General features: G+C 42.3%; 1 protein-coding gene across 1 annotated transcript in view; it reads left to right on the forward strand.

Annotated features, from left to right (window-relative positions):
• Positions 1-19,825, forward strand: part of LOC116985144 (sodium-dependent neutral amino acid transporter B(0)AT3-like) — a 52,067-nt gene extending 32,242 nt beyond the window's left edge. Inside the window, exons 8-12 of the mRNA XM_033039640.1 lie at positions 3,711-3,867; positions 6,889-7,093; positions 8,638-8,797; positions 16,590-16,752; positions 19,626-19,825. Coding sequence (XP_032895531.1) covers positions 3,711-3,867; positions 6,889-7,093; positions 8,638-8,797; positions 16,590-16,752; positions 19,626-19,805 — 865 coding nt within the window. The 3' untranslated portion in view covers positions 19,806-19,825. The remainder of the gene's footprint in view (positions 1-3,710; positions 3,868-6,888; positions 7,094-8,637; positions 8,798-16,589; positions 16,753-19,625) is intronic.
• Positions 19,826-21,168: the final 1,343 nt, after the last annotated feature.

Consider the following 21,168-nt stretch of genomic DNA (forward strand, 5'->3'; position numbering starts at 1 on the left):
TCATAATTGTATATACTTCTCATGTCTTCCCTAAACCTCCTATGTTCCAGGTACATTCCAAGTACATTCAATGGCTCCTTGTGGCTGAAGCCCTCTAATCCTGGCAGTATTCTGGTAAATTCCTCTACACACTCTCCAAAGCCTTCACATCTTTCCTACAAAGGGGTGACCAAAACTGCATGCAATACTCCAAATGCTGCCTTATGCAAAGTTCTAAAAATTCTCCAGTCCTCCAGGACCTCCCCTGTGGCTAGATAAGACAAAAAGATCTTTGTCAAGGCTGCTGCAATCCCCTCTCTTGCTTCTCTCAAGAACCAGAACAGACTGGCTAAAGATGGAGAAGGAGGACTGCTTACTTTTTGAAATAGGCTCGATTCTTTTAGCTCCGATTAATTTGAATAAAAAAACATCCGGAGGAAATCCGATTATACATAGTGCGATACGTATGTGGAAACAATTAAAACCCACTCTAAAATTGGGTAATTTAGCGCTTTCTCTCCCGATTGCAAATAACCCTTCTTTTAAACCGTTTGTTTTAGATAGAGGATTTGTCCAATGGAAAACCCATGGAATTAAAACGGTGGGAGACCTTTACCAAAATGGCATTTTTTCTCTCATTTCAGGAACTACTGCAGAAATACGAGTTACACGCTAATAATTTTTTTAGATATCTGTAACTTAGAGACTATGTAAAACTACACAGGCAAGACTATAGATTTAGGGGTCCAGAAACCCTTGATGAATGTTTGAATAGACATCCCAACACAAATAAGTTAATATCTTATATTCATAATATCCTTTTAGATACTGAGGTTCCGTCTTCAGAATCATACAGACAAGCATGGGAGGACGAGTTGGCTCAACCCATAATAAAAGACACATGGGATGAGAGTTTACAATATATAAATCACTGTTCGTTAAATGCTAGACACTCCTTGATACAATTCAAAATATTATACAGACTACATTATTCGAAGGCAAAATTAAATAGGATTTTTCCAAATATTTCCCCTCTCTGTGATAGATGTCAATTTCAAGAAGCCAACTTAATGCATACCTTTGTAACTTGCATAAAAATTCAAAATTTCTGGGTGGACATTTTAAAAATTATTTCTGAAGTTATCAATATCCAACTGGACCCAGAGCCAAAATTAGTAATATTAGGATTATCAGAACATAGCACAAACTTTACGACAAGTCAGAGACAATTTCTTGATTACAGTCTAATAACAGCGAAAAAATTAATACTAAAATTTTGGGAAAACCAGCAGCCTCCACAATTAAAATGTGGATTACGGAAATGACTGAGACCTTGCACTTGGAAAAAAGACTTGTCTTAATTGACAAATCACAATTTTTTGTTAGAATATGGTCTCCATTTATTGAATATTTGAAAAGGTAAATTGGTTTAACACAGAATCAGTGTTGAAACCTGTTTGGGACTGGATGAATAGTTACACTCAACATTTCCCGGATCTACAGTATCTCCATAATCTTGTCATTGGTAGTTCCCTTCTGCGCCTCCCTTTTTCTCTCTTCTTCTTCTCTCTCTATTACTTTCTCTCATCTTTTTCACCACTTTTTAAAAAATAATAAAAATACTGAAGCTATGTAAGAAATCTGTAATTAAATTGTCGCTTACTATTATTTGATTACATGCTTCTAATAAAAATATATTTTAAAAAAAGAACCGGAATAAATCGCATCTAGTCTTGGGGCTTATTCATCATTATGCCCTTTGAGAGCCCCAACATCTCTTCCTTCATAATCTCAAACTGCCCTTGCATATTGGTATTTTCCACACCGATCTCACTATCCTCCGCCACCTTGTCCTTGGAGAAAATAAATACAAAGTACTCATTTGGTGCCTCATCTACACCCCAGACTCCAAGCACAATTTTCTTCTTTTATTCATGAGCAATCCTACCATCTCCTTGGATACCCTTTTGTTTTCATAGAGGTATAAAATGGTTTGGGATTTTCTTTAATCCAACTCCACCTTCATGTAGGCCAGGCCCTCTGCCATGTTCTCCAGAGATGCTGCCTAACACATTGGGTTACTCCAGCACTTTGTGTTCTTTTGTGTATTAACCAGTAACTGTAGTTCTAGCAATTAGTGTTCCTACTAATTATACAATGATAATCCCTTACTTGGTTATAGTGGACAATCAGCAAGAATGGACACCATATCCCGCTCCATGGTCCAATATAATGAGATTTACTGAATTGAATGTTAGATAAATAAACTTGACACATACCAGCTTATCTTTCTAATAGTTTTAGTTATCCCTGGCTGGTATAAATTATCTGCCTGATACCCATTTAACAAAACGCTCTTCTGTTCCTAAGGAATGACTGTGAGGTGGATGCTGTGTCAGTGGCTGTTATTAACAGCTTTACTTCTATCTTTGCCTCCATCCCCATCTTCGCCATACTTGGATTTAAAGCAACTATGGGGTATAGAGATTGCTTAAACCAGTAAGTGACGTTCTCCATGCTACTCTCCATTCTAATCAATGGCAATATAATCAAAAATATACTACATCAAAACCTTGGATGTGCACCATTAAATAATTTAATACATGCTAATAAATGTTGCTGTGCATCTCTAATGAGCCACATAATTTCCACAGCCAATCGTGTGATATTTTAGGTTCCACTGGTTTAGAGTTTTTTTTAAGAGGCTCTGATTCCGATTCAAATTATTTTATTGTCATGTACAGTAAGGTGCAACAAAATTCCTTGTTCACACAAAGTTCACAGAATAAACAGTAGACATATCGTAGTGATAAATACACTGTATAACAACAAATACAAAGAGAAGTGAGAAACAGCACAATGGTGGAGGATTCGACTGCAAAAAGCCAAGGTACTATAACGGACTAACCGAATGAGGAAGAGCGAAGAATAAAAATACGTGGCAGGCAGCAACTTTGGAATAGGTATGAAAGAAGTGATTTGTGCAGGAGTCAGATATATTTAACTCTATATGTGGTGAAAGATTGATTTGGAAGAATTGATCATGAATGAGGTTGGCCACAATGCTACGAGGGTGATGGAGATGCGAAAGAAGCTGGAAGTGCTGTTCGTTACAACAAGAAGGATTGGTTCTGCACAGCAAAGGAGTGATGCTTGAGAGGATGCAATGTAATCTGGCATTGAAAAGAGTCACTGGCAACTAGTGAGGAAACGTAAGGGGCCCAAAACCAAATTGTCACCTATCCATATTCCCCGGAGATGCTGACCGACCCGTTGAGTTACTTGAGCACTTTGTCTTTTTTTTTAGAGGGATTCAAAGATGAATGAGCAGGAAAGGGTTGATCTCATGCCCAGGCGTTAATGATAAAGAGGAGATCAGAAGTCCAAGATACGGATCCCATGCAAGACCTGAGGTTAGCAGTAGCATAGGCATTGTGGCATAGACAGAGGCAGGGGAATTATGAGGGTAAGTCGACAGGGAACCAAGATACAGTACCTCTTAACAGCATTGAAATATACACAAATTCTGGATATTTCTCCCGTATTCTAGCCACAATGAGCCCTTCTGCTCACTGTTGTATGTAATCGGATAATATCCGATAAGATGTCTTTTATTTCATGGCATTGCATGCTTGTAAACAAATGTGAGAAAGGGATTGTGGACTCTTTTTTTCCAAAGTCGGAAAGTATCATTTATATGGTTTGTATTTACATAAAATTTCTCTCAACAGCAATATATTACTTATATCAAATGAATTTGATATACAAGATGGAAATATTACAAGAGAAAATTATATTAATTGGTTAAATGATCTGAATGCTACCCATGATGAACAAATCCTGTCTCTCAGTTTGAAGAATTGTGACCTACAGAACTTTCTGAATCAGGTATTTCGATTTAAACAGATTTCAGAATCATTATGAGAATCGTTCACAATCTGTTAGCCAACAACCTCAGTCCAATCAACTCAGAGCAGTAAATGGCCAGTGAGTGTCTTGAAAATCACGATGATGGGTCATGTGACATGCAAATAGCATCCCAGTGCAGAACTTGAGAGTGGGGCTATATATTTATATATTTAAATTCATTTGTTAATTAGATCGTAGGTTAATTGGCCTCTGTAAACAAAAATGGCACTTGTGTATAGGGAATGGATGGGGAAATGTGATCACACAGAACCAGTGTGAATAAGTGATCAATGGTTGGTGTGGACAGTGGGCTAAAGGGTATATGTCCATGCTATATCTCTAAAACTATATATAGTGCGAAGTGCAAGAGATTTCCACCCACAGAACAACTGAGAATGTGCTCTAATTCTTCCTGTTACTATCCTTCACAACTGCCCTTCACAAATATTTCACTTAATTCAGAACCAAAACCAGTACTATACAAAGCAAGAACACAATACATTTTTGCAATCAAACTAATTAAAAATACATAAACAGTTGGTGGCCGACTAGGAAAAGGGGAGATGCAGCGAGACCTGGGTGTCATGGTACACCAGTCATTGAAAGTGGGCATGCAGGTGCAGCAGGCAGTGAAGAAAGTGAATGGTATGTTAGCTTTCATAGCAAAAGGATTTGAGTATAGGAGCAGGGAGGTTCTACTGCAGTTGTACAGGGTCTTGGTGAGACCACACCTGGAGTATTGCGTACAGTTTTGGTCTCCAAATCTGAGGAAGGACATTATTGCCATAGAGGGAGTGCAGAGAAGGTTCACCAGACTGATTCCTGGGATGTCAGGACTATCTTATGAAGAAAGACTGGATAGACTTGGTTTATACTCTCTAGAATTTAGGAGATTGAGAGGGGATCTTATAGAAACTTACAAAATTCTTAAGGGGTTGGACAGGCTAGATGCAGGAAGATTGCTCCCGATGTTGGGGAAGTCCAGGACAAGGGGTCACAGCTTAAGGATAAGGGGGAAATGGACGTGGCCCTTGTGGCTAAGGGGATCAGAGGGTATGGAGAGAAGGCAGGTACGGGATACTGAGTTGGATGATCAGCCATGATCATATTGAATGGCGGTGCAGGCTCGAAGGGCCGAATGGCCTACTCCTGCACCTAATTTCTATGTTTCTATGTTTCTATGTTAAGGAACGGGAAATAACAATGCAACTGTTTCAATATTAAGGTAGTAACATGAATCATGGGCAATTGCCAATTCATATGTTATCATGACTGATCAATTGATTTCCAACATTATTATGCTTTATATCTCGAGGACCTTGGCTGTGCATATGGTTTCACAGTAAAATAAAAAGTGCTATTTGGTAGAAATGCTCCTGACACACGAAGAAAGTGTATGATATCAGTCATTTAAAATAGAGGATTTAAAACTTTGATTTTGGGGATTGCAGTAAACAAGAGGCAAAGAATAAATGAGAAAAAGTTGAAATTCCACTTAATATTTCAGTTTACACATCAGGCAAGATGTTAGGAGATAGAGAGAAGGCCATTGGTTCATGGGCATTTAATTGATATGGCCAATTCAGAGAGAGAGTTAGATAGAGCTCTTAAAGATAGCAGAGTCAAGAAATATGAGGAGAAGGCAGGAGCGGGGTACTGATTGTGGATGATCAGCCATGATCACAGTGAATGGCGGTTCTGGCTCGAAGGGCCTAATTACCTACTCCTGCACCTATTGTCTATTGAAATATTCTGAATGAAGTTAAAATTGCTCTCTGGAAAGATCCTATGATACTATTCAACAAAGACAACCCATGTCCGCTCGTTCTCTATTTAATGTGACCTCAACCAATTTAATGATAGTATTCTGTTGTCTTTTTACATTGGCGACCAAGCCTACTTCCGAATTCCGAATTACGAAAGTTGGAATTTTGTCCAGTTCTGTGAGCTCAGTAATACAATAACATTACGGTGTAGGTTGTATAGTACTCTCTTTGTCTCATTGACCGGGTTAGAGTGTAATTCATTTTTGTGTACAGTTCAGTACAAGTACCACCATGGGCCGCGGAACCGGGGAACCGGGGGGGCTTCAGCCCCTCCAACATTTTGGTGAGACATGCTTCATAACCCAAAATTATCCGACCCGCAGGCGTATTTTTCTGAGGACCTCCGACATCCAGAATCTCAGAACAAGCGCACAGTGAGTGCGGCAAAACCACGACCAGCGGGACGGAAACCGACTGCCCCCCAAAACCCTCCCTCCCCTCCACTCAACGGCCAATCACAGCGCTGTTCATAGTGGAGATATGGGGCGGTGAACGAAGCGCTGTGATTGGCCGTCGAGTGGAAGGGAGGGAGGGTGGGCCCCGAGAGAGAGCATCAGCCCCGAGAGAGAGAGCCAGAGAGAGAGCGAGAGAGAGAGAGTCGGCCCTGAGAGGGAGGGAGGGAGAGAGAGGGGGGGGGGGGATGGGGGATATATCTCCCCACTTTTTGAGTTGGGGATGGCCTGTATTATCGCCCAGTTTTTGGAGGTCGATCAACAACAACAAATATTAATTGTGCCACCCTCCCCCTCGCTCGGTTGCTCCGCTCCCTCACCGGGTACCCCCGAGGCCGGTGATCAGTGATCGCTCAGCCCCCCCACTTTCAAAAACATTCCGCGGCCCCTGATCACTATACATATATGCACTTGTATACATTGTAAATAAGTATCTCAGATACAGTACAAGTGCATAACATAAAGGAAAAAATGTTTAGAGGTTAAAGTGTCAATTCAAAAGAATAATACTATCTAATAAGAAGTAATATAAATGCAGGGAAATAATTCAGTTTCCATTCATTTAAAAAATATATGGTTGATTAGGCATTCATTTTAAACTTCATTTGACGCATGTTGGGGTTCAGGTAATGTATTGGTTATGTCAACATTTATTTTTGTTCAATTTTCTTTGAAAAGGCCAAATGTTTAATAACATTTCTATTTCATTCTCTCTTGCTCAGGGTGCCTCAGGTACTGGACTGGCATTCCTTGCTTTCACTGAAGCCATTATCAGAATGCCTGCCCCTCAGGTATGGGCTGTCCTGTTCTTCATCATGCTCTTCACTCTGGGTCTGTCATCAATGTTTGGCATCATGGAGGGCATTCTTGCTTCCTTGTTGGATCTGAAGGTGTTTCCAAAGTATGTTCCCAAAGAGATGATTACAGGTATGCGGCCACTGACCTTGAGCAATTCTTTGACTATTGCAGCATTGCAAGAAGGGAGGCTGGCTTTGTACTGAATAAGATGTTAACTGTTGAAGATTAGCACTCTTTGCTGCACCTCCATTGGAATCAACAGAGGCAGAGTACTACACAGATACAGCATTATATCAAATGACAAATCTAATTTCCTGATAGTGTCAGGATCATTACCACCATAACATGGTGAGATTGGAAGGATTTGTAATAAAAGCACTAATATTGAAAGTCATTAAGTAATATTTAAAGGGTTTAGCGAAGAAAAGGTAAATTAAACTCTTACAAGAGCTTTAGCAGTGGTGCCAATAAGAGTTCATTCTGTTCTAACCTTGGTCTCAGTCACGATGCGATAGAACTTTATTTATTCCAGGAGGGAAATTGATCACAAACACAAGTGCATTATGGGGCTGACGTTTCAGCACAGTACTGAGAAAAGGTGATATCATAAGATTAAATGTTAAATTATTATAGCAAATGTAAATAATACCATTACAGTGCTCAAATAAGAGCTTGAAATGTTGCCTGTATTCACTCCTCAGCTATTGCTTGTACCTATAATCATACAGGAGGAGGCCATTTAGCCCATTGGGCTCATGTAGGCAATCACATTGGTCCCACCGCTCCTATGCTCCCCCCCCCCCCCCCCCCCCCACACCGCCCCCATATTTCTCTGTACCATTTCTTATCCACACCAACTCTTTTGATTATTTTTGCCATCAACCTACACTAAGGGGTCATTTCCAGTAGCCAGGTGCAACATTGGTGCAACATTATCCTTTGCAAGGAGAGTGAACAGCCGGAAAAAATGATGCATGGTCAGCATAGATAGTATTCAAACATTTGTGGATTTTGAGATCTTCATCTGCATCCATTAACTATTTATTGGATGTCAAGTATTTTGCAATGTACTGTTTGTGTGAAGATAAACAAACTAAATTTGAATCCAATCAACAATAACTTTCCATGACCCAATATCAATGTTAATGGTATTCTGACCCCTTGCAAAATAGAGAATGTTGTTATAATATATAAATTCAGCTTTTCCAGAGGCCTTGCAGCTATTCTGCAAGCTGCTTTGGTTTCCTTCGCTGCACACACATTTCACTTACACTAAAATATGTTGCTTGCTACGATGCACCGCTTGTTAGTGGATAGGCAGGGACCAAGTGCAACTCCTTGCATTTGTTCAACATTCCAGTTAATACCAACATTACTTTCGCCCAGCACCTGCTAGGTTACTATTCCCATTTCACCTGGAGTTGAAGATACTAAGGGATTGTCCAATGTAATAGTACTTATGAGGCAATTATCTGCAGGAGTTTTCCTAATCAGTCACGGGACACAGTTTTCCTGTTTTTCTGGGTTCTTCTCGAGGTTACAGCAATTGACAGAACACTCATTGAAATTAATCACTTTAATGATTTAGCTTTTTTTCCAACTGCTCCACAGATAATTGACAAGAAAAATATATTGCCATAATGTACTCATTTTTTAATATATGTTTCCTTCAGCCATAGTATGCCTGGTGTCCTTTTTGATTGCACTTATTTTTACCACCGCATCTGGGAATTACTGGCTGGCGATTTTTGACAAATATGGATCCGCTATACCTCTTTTGATCATAGCCTTCTTTGAGCTCGTCGGAGTTATTTATGTATATGGCATGCCCAAGTAAGTAGACGACACAGAATTAACTATTTGCTATTTTGGTTAAGTTGGTGGAGTCCAAGGTCAAGAACTACACTTTTATTCTTATATTGTGAACTATTTTTACTATTCTTTTTAAAATCAGCACAATGGCGCAGCTGTTAGAACTGCTGCCTCACAGCTAATGACCTGGGCTCAATTCTGACATCGGGAGCTGTCTGTGGGGAGTCTGCACGTTCTCTGTGTGACTGCATGGGTTTCCTCTGGATGCTCCAGTTTCCTCCCACATCCCAAAGATGTATGGGTTTATAGGTTAATTGGCCTCTGTAAATTACCTCGTGTTTAATTATTGGCATAAATTTGATAAGCTGAAGGGCCCATTCCCATAATGTAACTCTACAGTAAAGTAAACTCTTGCCAGGAATATATTTCTTCCCGGAGAAATATCAGAATAATATTGATCCAATGTTTAGCATTAATAATGCAGTGATGTCTTAGAGTCCTTCAGCCCAGCATATCCATGCCGACCAAGGTGCCCCATCTGCACTGGTCCCACCTGTCCACATTTGGGCCATATCCCTCTAAACCTTTTCTATCCACGTACCTGTCCAAATGTCCTTTAAATGTTGTTATAGTTTCTGCCTCAAACCTCCTCTGGCAGCTCATTCCATATACCCACCACTCTCTTTGTGAAAAAGTTGCCCCTCAGGTTCCTATTAAATCATTCCCCTCTCACCTTAAACCTATGTCGTCTCATTCTTGATGTTACTACTCTAGAAGATGAAAGTCTCTATGAATCTACCCTATCTATTCCCCTCATGGTCTTATACACCTCTAAAAGATCACCACTAATCCTCTTACGCTGAACTAGCATATATGTTCTAGCCTGCCCAACCTCTCCCTATAGCTCAGGCGCTCAAATCCTAAATCTTCCTGCACTTTTTCCAGCTTAACAACATCTTTCCCAGAGCAGTGTGATCAATACTGGACAAAGTTCTCCAAATTTGGCCTCACCATTACCTTGTACAGCTGTAACATAACATCCCAAGTTCTATACTCTAAACCCTGACTGACTAAGGTCAAACTGCCGAAAGACTTATTGACCACGTTATCTACCTGTGATGCTACTATCAATGAACTATGTACCTGCACGCCTTGGACCCTTTGCTTCATAGCACTCTCCGGAGTCATAGTCAGAGAGTGATACAGCGTAGAAACAGGCCTTTCAGCCCAACTTACCGACAGCGGCCAACGTGTCCCAGCTACACTAGTCCCACCTACCCACATTTGGTCCATATCCCTCCAAACCTGTCCTATCCATTAAACTTTGGGATAGTCCCTGCTTCAACTACTCGCTCTGGCAGCTTGTTCCATACTCCCACCACCCTTTGTGTGAAAAAGCTACCCCACAGATTCTTATTAAATCTTTTCCCCTTCACCTTAAACCTATGTCCTCTGGTCCTCGATTCACCGACTCTGGGCAAGAAACTCTGTGCATCTACCCAATCTATTCCTATCATGGTTTTATATACCTCTATAAGATCACTCCTTTTTCTCCTGCGCTCCAAGGAATAGAATCCCAGCCTACTCAACCTCTCCCTACAGGTCACACCCTCTAGTCTTGGCAACATCCTCGTAAATCTTCTCTGTACCCTTTCCAGCTTGACAACATCTTTCCTATGACATGGTGCCCAGAACTGAACACAATACTCTAAATGCAGCCTCACCAACATCTTATACAACTGCAACATGGCCTCCGAACTTCTACACTCAATACTCTGACTGATGACAGTAGTGCAAGATTACATTACTGAATGATCATCCAATGCGGCTTTGAGTTGAGATAAGAAATAAATCGATAATCTCTTTGTTGGTAATATACCATAGGCCCCAAAATAGTCAACAGGAATTAAAGGAAAGAAATGAGCCAGGATTAGTATACAAACTTAAAGCACACGGTATTGGGGGTTCAGTATTAGTATACAAACTTAAAGCACACGGTATTGGGGGTTCAGTAGTGATGTGGATAGAGAACTGGCTGGCAAACAGGAAGCAAAGAGTAGGAGTAAACGGGTCCTTTTCACAATGGCAGGCAGTGACTAGTGGGGTACCGCAAGGCTCAGTGCTGGGACCCCAGCTATTTACAATATATATTAATGATCTGGATGAGGGAATTGAAGGCAACATCTCCAAGTTTGCGGATGACACTAAGCTGGGGGGCAGTGTTAGCTGTGAGGAGGATGCTAGGAGACTGCAAGGTGACTTGGATAGGCTGGGTAAGTGGGCAAATGTTTGGCAGATGCAGTATAATGTGGATAAATGTGAGGTTATCCACTTTGGGGGCAAAAACAGGAAAGTAGACTATTATCTAAATGGTGGCCGATTAGGAAAAGGGGAGATGCAACGAGGCCTGGGTGTCATTGTACACCAGTCATTGAAAGTAGGCATGCAGGTGCAGCAGGCAGTGAAGAAAGCGAATGGTATGTTAGCTTTCATAGCAAAAGGATTTGAGTACAGGAGCAGGGAGGTTCTACTGCAGTTGTACAGGGTCTTGGTGAGACCACACCTGAAGTATTGCGTACAGTTTTGGTCTCCAAATCTGAGGAAGGACATTATTGCCATAGAGGGAGTGCAGAGAAGCTTCACCAGACTGATTCCTGGGATATCAGGACTTTCATATGAAGAAAGACTGGATAGACTCGGCTTATACTCGCTAGAATTTAGGAGATTGAGGGGGGATCTTATAGAAACTTACAAAATTCTTAAGGGGTTGGACAGGCTAGATGCAGGAAGATTGTTCCCGATGTTGGGGAAGTCCAGGACAAGGGGTCACAGTTTAAGGATAAGGGGGAAATCCTTTAAAACCGAGATGAGAAGAACTTTTTTCACACAGAGAGTGGTGAATCTCTGGAACTCTCTGCCACAGAGGGTAGTCGAGGCCAGTTCATTGGCTATATTTAAGAGGGAGTTAGATGTGGCCCTTGTGGCTAAGGGGATCAGAGGGTATGGAGAGAAGGCAGGTACGGGATACTGAGTTGGATGATCAGCCATGATCATATTGAATGGCGATGCAGGCTCGAAGGGCCGAATGGCCTACTCCTATATAACCATATAACCATATAACAATTACAGCACGGAAACAGGCCATCTCGACCCTTCTAGTCCGTGCCGAACACATAATCTCCCCTAGTCCCATATACCTGCGCTCAGACCATAACCCTCCATTCCTTTCCCATCCATATAACTATCCAATTTATTTTTAAATGATAAAAACGAACCTGCCTCCACCACCTTCACTGGAAGCTCATTCCACACAGCTACCACTCTCTGAGTAAAGAAGTTCCCCCTCATGTTACCCCTAAACTTCAGTCCCTTAATTCTCAAGTCATGTCCCCTTGTTTGAAACTTCCCTACTCTCAGTGGGAAAAGCTTTTCCACGTCAACTCTGTCTATCCCTCTCATCATTTTAAAAACCTCTATCAAGTCCCCCCTTAACCTTCTGCGCTCCAAAGAATAAAGCCCTAACTTGTTCAACCTTTCTCTGTAACTTAATTGCTGAAACCCAGGCAACATTCTAGTAAATCTCCTCTGTACTCTCTCTATTTTGTTGACTGGCCTGCACCTATTTTCTATGTATCTATTGCAAACAGCTGCAAGAGTACAGAGTTGTTATAGTAAGGTATTTAACTTTCCTAACATAGACTGGGACTGCAGTGCCAAAGGCTAAGATGGGCAGAATTTGTCAAATATATTCAGGAAAAAAATCCTCAGGTAATATGTAGAGGACCTACCAAGGAGACAGGGTAAAGCCTCACCTACTCTCAGGGAATTGGGAGGGTAAGTGACTAGCGGTCACAATTGAGTTTAGTGTAGAGATACAGCGTGGAAAGAGGCTCTTCAGCCCGAGTCCACGCCGACCAGCGATCCCCGCACACTAACACGATCCTACACAAACTAGGAACAATTTACAATTATATCAAGCCAATTAACCTAGAAACCTGTACATATTTGGAGTGTGGGAGGAAACCGGCGAAAACCCACACAGGTCTGGGGAAGAACATAGAAACTCCGTACAGAAAATCACCGGAAGACAGGATTGAACCTGGGTCTCTGGCGCTGTAAGGCAGCAACTCTACCTCTGTGCCACCATGCCTTCTATTAGCTTTCAAATAATTAAAGATAATGACAGGGTTGGTCCACAAGTTAAGGTTCTAAATTGGGGCAAGGCCAACTTTGATGGCAAGAATTTGCAAATGTTGATTGGAGTATTTGATTTGTGGGCAAAGGGACGTCTGGAAAGTGGGATGCTTTTAAACATGTGATAGTGAGAGTTTAAGGTATGCATGTTCCTGTTAGAGTGGAGCCAAGGCAGACATGAGTGAGTAACCGTAGATGTTAAACCTCTAGTCAGGAAAAATGAGGCATGGGCCAGATTAAGGCAGTTGGGGTTAAGTGTATTCTGGGGGAGAATATGAAATTGAGAAGCACACATAAGAAGGGAAACAGGATGGCAAAATGGGGGCAGGAGGCAGCATGGTGAAGAATTCTAAAGAGAGTTTACAAGTTCATTAGGATGATAAAAGTAACAAGTGAGAACAGAGGCCCTCAGAAAACAAAGTCATCATCATCTGTGTAAACATGATGGAATTGTGCAAGGTCGTCAATAAATAATTCTCTGTTTTTACCACGGAGAGAGACATCAGGAATAGGGAACTTGGGAAAGTTAATGCCATTGATTAGTAATTGTAGATGACACTAAAATAGGTGGTATCATAGATGGAGAAATAGTTTATCAAGAATTACAGTGATGTATTGATCAGCTGGGCAAGTGGGCTAAGTATTGGCAAATGTTTTTTTAAATAAAATAAGTGTGAGATATTGCAATCAATCCAGGTATTGAAGTCTATCTCAGGCATTCACAGTGGGCCCATGGGCTACATGGAAGAGCAGAAGGATCCCATAGTAGTACATAGTTCTCTGACAGTAGCACCCGCTAGTTAATCCAGCACTTTGTGTTTTACTCAAGATTCCAGCACCTCCCTGAAAGTAGTGTTAACTAAACTAAGTGGGACCCGTTGGGTCCCAGCATCACAAGTGAGGGCTGGTCCCCCAATGCAATATTCCACCTCTCCACCAATTCCAATATTTGTGGCCAGTGGGGGGGGGGGGGGGGGGGGGGGGGGGGGGGGGGGGGGGTGGGGGGGTGGGGGGGCTTTCTGGAGCGCTAATATGGGTGTTGTTGGCTGAAGGGATTGGTTTCAAGAGGGTTAGTATGGACATTGTGGGCCGAATGGATTCTTGGGCTGGCGGCTCAGTCACTCAAGCTTGTTGTGCTGGCAGCTCACTCAATCCTCCTCTTCTTTCCTTCTGTAACTTGTTTTTCTCCTTTTCACCTGTGTCGGTGTCACTTACTCCACTCATCTGCCAAATATCCCCTCTCACCTGTATCCACTTATCAGTGGCCAGGTTTTGCAACCGTCTCACCACTCTTTTCCAGCTTTCTCCCCCTACTCCATCAGCCTGAAGAAGGGTCCATACCTGAAACGCATCTATCCATCCCTTCCATAAATGTTGCTTGACTCGTTGAGTTAACTGAGCAGCCGTTTGGGTTTTTTTTGCTTATGAAGATGTTGCCAGGACTCGAGGACTTGAGCTTAAGGAAGAGGTTGGGTAGGCGAGGACTTCATTCCTTGGAGCACAGGAAATTGAGGGTGATCTTATTGAGGTGTATAAGATCATGAGAATAGATAGGGTGAATGCAGAGTATTTTCTCCAGGGTAGGGGAATGAGAACCAGTGGACATAGATTTAAGATGAGAGTAATATGATTGACCAGGAAACTGATCGGTATCTTTTTGACTGAGACATATGGAACAAGCTGCCAGAGGTAATAGTCGAGGCAGATACAATAACAGCATTTAAAAGACAGTTGGACACATATATGGATAGGAAAGGTTTACAGGGATACGAGCCAAACAAGTTAGGTCTTTATTCTTTGGAGCGCAGAAGGTTAAAGGGAGACTTGATAGAGGTCTTTAAAATGATGACAGGGATAGACAGAGTTGACGTGGATAAGCTTTTTCCATTGAGAGTAGGGAAGATTCAAACAAGAAGACATGATTTGAGAATTAAGGGACAGAAGTTTAGGGGTAACATGAGGGGGAACCTCTTTACTCAGAGAGTGGTAGCTGTGTGGAATGAGCTTCCAGTGGAAGTGGTGGAGGCAGGTTCGATTTTATCATTTAAAAATAAATTGGATAGGTATATGGACGGGAAAGGAATGGAGGGTTATGGTCTGAGTGCAGGTAGATGGGACTAGGGGAGAATAAGTGTTCGGCACGGACTAGAAGGGCCGAGATGGCCTGTTTCCGTACTGTAATTGTTATATGGTTATATAAATGTGGCATCTTGATCTGTATAGACTATAACTACTGGCACCAAAGAGCCTGTTTCCGTGCTGTATGGTTTTAATATTCTGACAAAGCAAACGCAATGATTTGATTGCGAAAGGATTTGAGTTTAGGAGCAAGGAGGTCCCACTGCAGTTGTACAGGGCCCTGGTGAGATCGCGCCTGGAGTATTGTGTGCAGTTTTGGTCTCCTAATTTGAGGAAGTACATTATTGCATTTGAGAGAGTGCAGCGTAAGTTCACCAGGTTAATTCCCGGGATGGCGGGACTGACATATGATGAAAGAATGGGTCGACTGGGCTTGTATCCACTGGAATTTAGAAGGATGAGAGGGCATCTTATAGAAACATATAAAATTCTTAAAGGATTGGACAGGCTAGATGCCGGGAAAAAGTTCCTGATGTTGGGGGATTCCAGAACCAGGAGTCACAGTTAAGAATAAGCAGCAGGCCACTTAGGACTGAGATGAGGAAAAACTTCTTCACCTAGAGAGTTATGAATCTGTGGAATTCTCTGCCATAGAAGGCAGTGGAAGCCAGTTTACGATATTTTCAAGAGAGTTAGATTTAACTCTTAGGGCTAAAGGAATCAAGGGATATGAGGAAAAAACAGGAACGGGGTACTGATTTTAGATGATCAGCCGTGATCATATTGAATGGTGGTGCTGGCTCGAAGGGCCAAATGGCCTACTCCTGCACCAATTTTTTTTTCTATGTTTCTATAAACCTTTGATTACTCTTGATTTTCCAGGAATAGGGACTGAGAAACACTTCAATGTGAATTAAGCTACATGCAAATAAAACGGTTAGCATTTTATTAAATATAATTACTAGATTCTATATCTAACGTGAAATGGCAGTGATTTGAAATGGATTTGAAAGAAAAATGGAAATGCCTTACAGTTTACAACAATTCCTCAGGAGAACACTGATTTAAAACTGAAGTATGAACTCACCACCAAAACCACTAAAGTGATTCACCCACTGCATCTTTGGAAGGAATGGTTTGGCAACATTTCCAGTCGGAACCCTTCTTCAGACTCATCTATCCCCATCATAGATGCTACCTGACATACTGAGTTACTCCAGCACTATGTGTGTTTCTCCATGATTCCAGCATCTGCAATTCCTTGTGTCTCTACTTGTTTAAAGTCCAGGGCAACAAAAAGCCCATATTGCACGATCTCTGTTTTATTTTACATTGAACTAATGATCTTAAAAAACAGTAACTTCACTTCCTTCTAGATCAGGTTATGCGAGGCTCTCTGTAAACAAGTAACTCGTCTCCATATTTGGTTGTGCTATGCCATTACATTTGCAATATGCTTACTTTATTCATTTTTAATATTAACTTGCATTAAAGCCACTTTTTGAAAATCTGACAGGAAATTGTATTTTCATTTTCTCAGATTCTGCGAGGATTTGGAATTAATGACTGGTCGAAGACCCAATTGTTACTGGCATATAACCTGGAGGTTTATTAGCCCTGTCCTGTTGTTCTCCATCTTTGTGGCATACCTTGTTGTTGAATTGCAGCATCAATTATCCTATGAGGCATGGAATCCTGACTACGTATGTATCTTTTACCCTGCAATATCCAGTTCCTTTGTCAGCAGCTGCAACACCTTATTTTATCTGTCCATGAAATAATCATTTAACCTGCTCAAACCTGGGTCATTGTTATTCCTTGAGATTTACCTCCTGTGAAAAAGCACTGATACTCAAACATCTGGTTTTAGAAAACATGTCCAATGGGATTGTGTTTAAGAAGGAACTGCAGATGCTGGAAAATCGAAGGTACACGACAAAATGCTGGAGAAACTCAACGGGTGCAGCAGCATCTATGGAGCGAAGGACATAGCTAACGTTTTGGGCCGAAACCCTTCTTCAGACTGAGGAAGGGTTTCAGCTCGAAACGTTGCCTATCTCCTTCGCTCCATAGATGCTGCTGCACCCGCTGAGTTTCTCCAGCATTTTTGTGTACCTCCAATGGGATTTTGTTGGGAATCCAATAGAATAACACCCTTGCTGCCCCCCTCCCCCCACAGTTACCCATGATCCATTGCATATTCCAGCAGCCCAGATTCATAATAATTGTGTGTGGAAAAAACATTATTTTCCTTAGTTTAAGTATTTTCCTGCCCTACAACACTCCCCAGAGCCCTGGTATTCACCGTGAAGGTCCAAGCCTGGTTTGACTTCACAAAATACATTATCTTACAGTTACCTGCATTAAATTCCATTAACCATTCTTCAGCTCCTAAAAAATACCCTCTTTAGTGTCATCTGCAAACTTACTAATCATGCCTTGTACATTCTCATCCAAATTGTGATCTAAACCACAAACAGTAATAGGTCGAACACAGATCCCTGAGGCACACCACTAGGCACAGGCCTCCAGTCCAGAAGACAACCTTCCATCATCACTCTCTGCTTCCTTCCATGAAGCAGTGCAGCGTAGGTTCACGAGATTGATCCCTGGGATGGCGAGACTGTCGTATGAGGAAAGATTGAAAAGACTAGGCTTGTATTCACTGGAGTTTAGAAGGACGAGGGGGATCTTATAGAAACATATAAAATTATAAAAGGACTGGACAAGCTAGATGCAGGAAAAATGTTCCCAATGCTGGGTGAGTCCAGAACCAGGGGCCACAGTCTTAGAATAAAGGGGAGGCCATTTAAGACTGAGGTGAGAAAAAAAATTTTCACCCTGAGAGTTGTGAATTTATGGAATTCCCTGCCACGGAAGGCAGTGGAGGCCAAGTCACTGGATGGAGAGTTAGATAGAGCTCTAGGGGCTAGTGGAGTCAAGGGATATGGGGAGAAGGCAGGCAAGGGTTATTGAAAGGGAATGATCAGCCATGATCACAATGAATGGCAGTGCCGGCTCGAAGGGCCGAATGGCCTCCTCCCGCACCTATTTTCTATGTTTCTATGAAACCAATTTTCTAACCAGTCGGCTGGCTCTCCCTGGATCCTGTGCGATCTAACCTTCCAGAGCAGCCTACCAGGCGGAAGGAACTTGTTGTCGAGGGGAACGGACCAGGGTATTCCTGCACTTTCTGCCTCTTCCCTTTCCTGGTGATCACCCAACTACTTGCTGCCTGTACCTTAGGTGTGACCACCTCACTATAACTCTCATCCATGACACTCTCACACCCCCAGATAATCCCAATGTCATCCAGCTGCAGCTCCAGTTCCTTAACGCGGTCCTTCATGAGCTGTAGCTGAACGTACCCACTGCAGGCACTGGAAATGGCCGACTTCCCACATCCTGCAAGAGGAATGTTCCACGACACCACCTGCCATCACCACCACACCAAACATCCAGAAGAACAGACCATACCTTAACCTGCAGGTGGGAAGTGAGGGGGGTGGGGGGGAATGCATGCGTTACTTGAAATTAGAGCTATCAACATTCATACCGCTGGGTTGTAAGCTGCCCAAAGCAAATGATGAGGTGTTGTTTCTCCAATTTGCGTGTGGCCTCATTCTGATAGTGGAGGATGCCCAGGGCAGAAAGGTCAGTATGGGAATGTGAATGGAAAATGTTTGGAAAAGTGGGAGATCGCGTAGGTCAAGGCGGAGTGAGCGTAAGTATTCAACGCAACGATTGCCTCGTCTATGCTTGGTCTCACTGATAGATAGATAGAGGAGTCCCCAACAGGGGCACCGGATACAGAAGATGAGTTTGTCCCCCTCCTTAGTGATTCTGCCAGTTCCGTTGTATCCCTGTCGTTAGCACCTTTTCCCCAGACAACAACGGGCCATTATGGACTCTACCCTTCCTGGGGTCATCTGTTGCTGGCCGATTTTGTTCTGACCTTATCTATCTTTCAGTCAGAAGAAGGGTTCTAACCTGAAATGTCACCTATTCCTTTTCTCCATAGATGCTGCCCAACACGCTGAGTTACTCCAGCATTTACATCTGTCTCCCATTCTGATCTTTCCATCTTGGGCCTCCTCCATTGCCAGAGTGAGACCATATGCGAACTAGAAGCACAGCACCTCATATTCCACGGGTAGCTTACAATCCAATCATATGAACATTTAATTCTACAACTTTAGGTAACTAACCTACAAAATCCAATTCCCCCCTCACTATCTCCCTTCTTCCTTGTGCCCAACCTGGACACACACTCATTTCTCCCTTTCCCCCAATATGCCTTCCTCAGGCTTCACAATTCTAATTTCTTCTATCCTTATCTCATGCCTTTTGTCCTTTCATCTCTGCCCTTTGTCCAGCTATCTGACCCTGATCTCCTATCCAGCTTTCTTCCCCCGCCCAGACCAGTCACAATCGCTCTGAGGTAAGATCCCGACCAGAATTGTCACTGATCCATGTTCTCCAGGGATGCTGCCTGACCCACTGAGTTACTCCAGCACTTTGTGTCTTTTTTTTTTTTTACACAAACCATCCCTTACCATTTACTTTAAACCAACAGGCGGAGTTCCCTAAGAAAGAAGAGAAGAAATATGCAGGCTGGGTAATCTTCATGTGTGTTTTCCTGAGCATATTGCCAACAATGTTTATCCCACTTACAGCTCTGTATCAGTTGATCAGATCTAAATGTGGAATCTGCCAAAGAGGAAATCCGACAGACAATGCAGCTTTAGAGCTGTAAAGAATTCCATCCGCCGTAGAAGCTGCAATTTGCACTTATACTTACTGCTACACTGAAGTTACCCTTTAGCCAAGTAATAGTTGTTACAGTGCCCTCGATAATGTTTGGGACAAAGACCCATCATTTATTTATTTGCCTCTGTACTCCACAATTTGAGATTTGCAATAGAAAAAAATCACATGTAGTTAAAGTGCACATTGTCAGATATAATTAAAGGCCATTTTGATACATTTTGGTTTCACTATGTAGAAATTACAGCTGTGTTTATACATACCCCCCCCCCCCCCCCCCCCCACCCCCACCCCCCCATTTCAGGGCACCATAATGTTTGGGACACATGGCTTCACAGGCGTTTGCTCAGGTAATTGCTCAGGTTTAAATGCCTCCTTAATGCAGGTATAAGAGCTCTCAGCACCTAGTCTTTCCTCCAGTCTTTCCATCACCTTTGGAAACTTTTATTTCTGTCTGTCAACACCAAAGGACCAAAGTTGTGCCAATGAAAGTCAAAGAAGCCATTATGAGACAGAGAAACAAGAATAAAACAGTTAGAGACATCAGCCAAACATAAGGGTTACCAAAATTAGCTCTTTGGAACATCATTAAGAAGAGAGAGTACTGGTGAGCTTACTAATTACAAAGGGACTGGCAGGCCAAGGAAGATCTCCACAGCTGATGACAGAAGAATTCTCTCTATAATCAAGAGAATCCCCCAAACACCTGTCCGACAGATCAGAAACACTCTTCAGGAGTCAGGCGTGGATTTGTCAATGACCACTGTCCGCTGAAGACTTCATGAACAGAAATACAGAGGCTACACTGCAAGTTGCAAACCGCTGGTTAGCTGCAAAAATAGGATGGCCGGGTTACAGTTTGCCAAGAAGTACTTAAAAGAGCAACCACAGTTCTGGAAAAAGGTCTTGTGGACAGATGAGACGAAGGTTAACATATCAGCGTGATGGCAAGAGCAAAGTATGGAGGACAGAAGGAACTGCCCAAGATCCAAAGCATACCACCTCATCTGTGAAACACAGTGGTGGGGGTGTTATGGCCTGGACATGTATGGCTGCTGTAGGTACTGGCTCACATCTTCATTGATGATACAACTGCTGATGGTGTGAGTATAATGAATTCTGAAGTGTATAGACACATCCTATCTGCTCAAGTTCAAACAAATGCCTCAAAACTCATTGGCCGGCGGTTCATTCTACAAGACAATGATCCCAAAAATACAGCTAAAGCAACAAGAGTTTTCAAAGCTAAAAAGATGATCAATTCTTGAGTGGCCATGTCAATCACCCGATCTGAACTCATATTGAGCATGCCTTTTATATGCTGAGGAGAAAACTGAAGGGGACTAGCCCCC

Source organism: Amblyraja radiata, chromosome 2, assembly GCF_010909765.2.
Source record: "Amblyraja radiata isolate CabotCenter1 chromosome 2, sAmbRad1.1.pri, whole genome shotgun sequence".
In the NCBI taxonomy this organism is placed as follows: Eukaryota; Metazoa; Chordata; class Chondrichthyes; order Rajiformes; family Rajidae; genus Amblyraja; species Amblyraja radiata.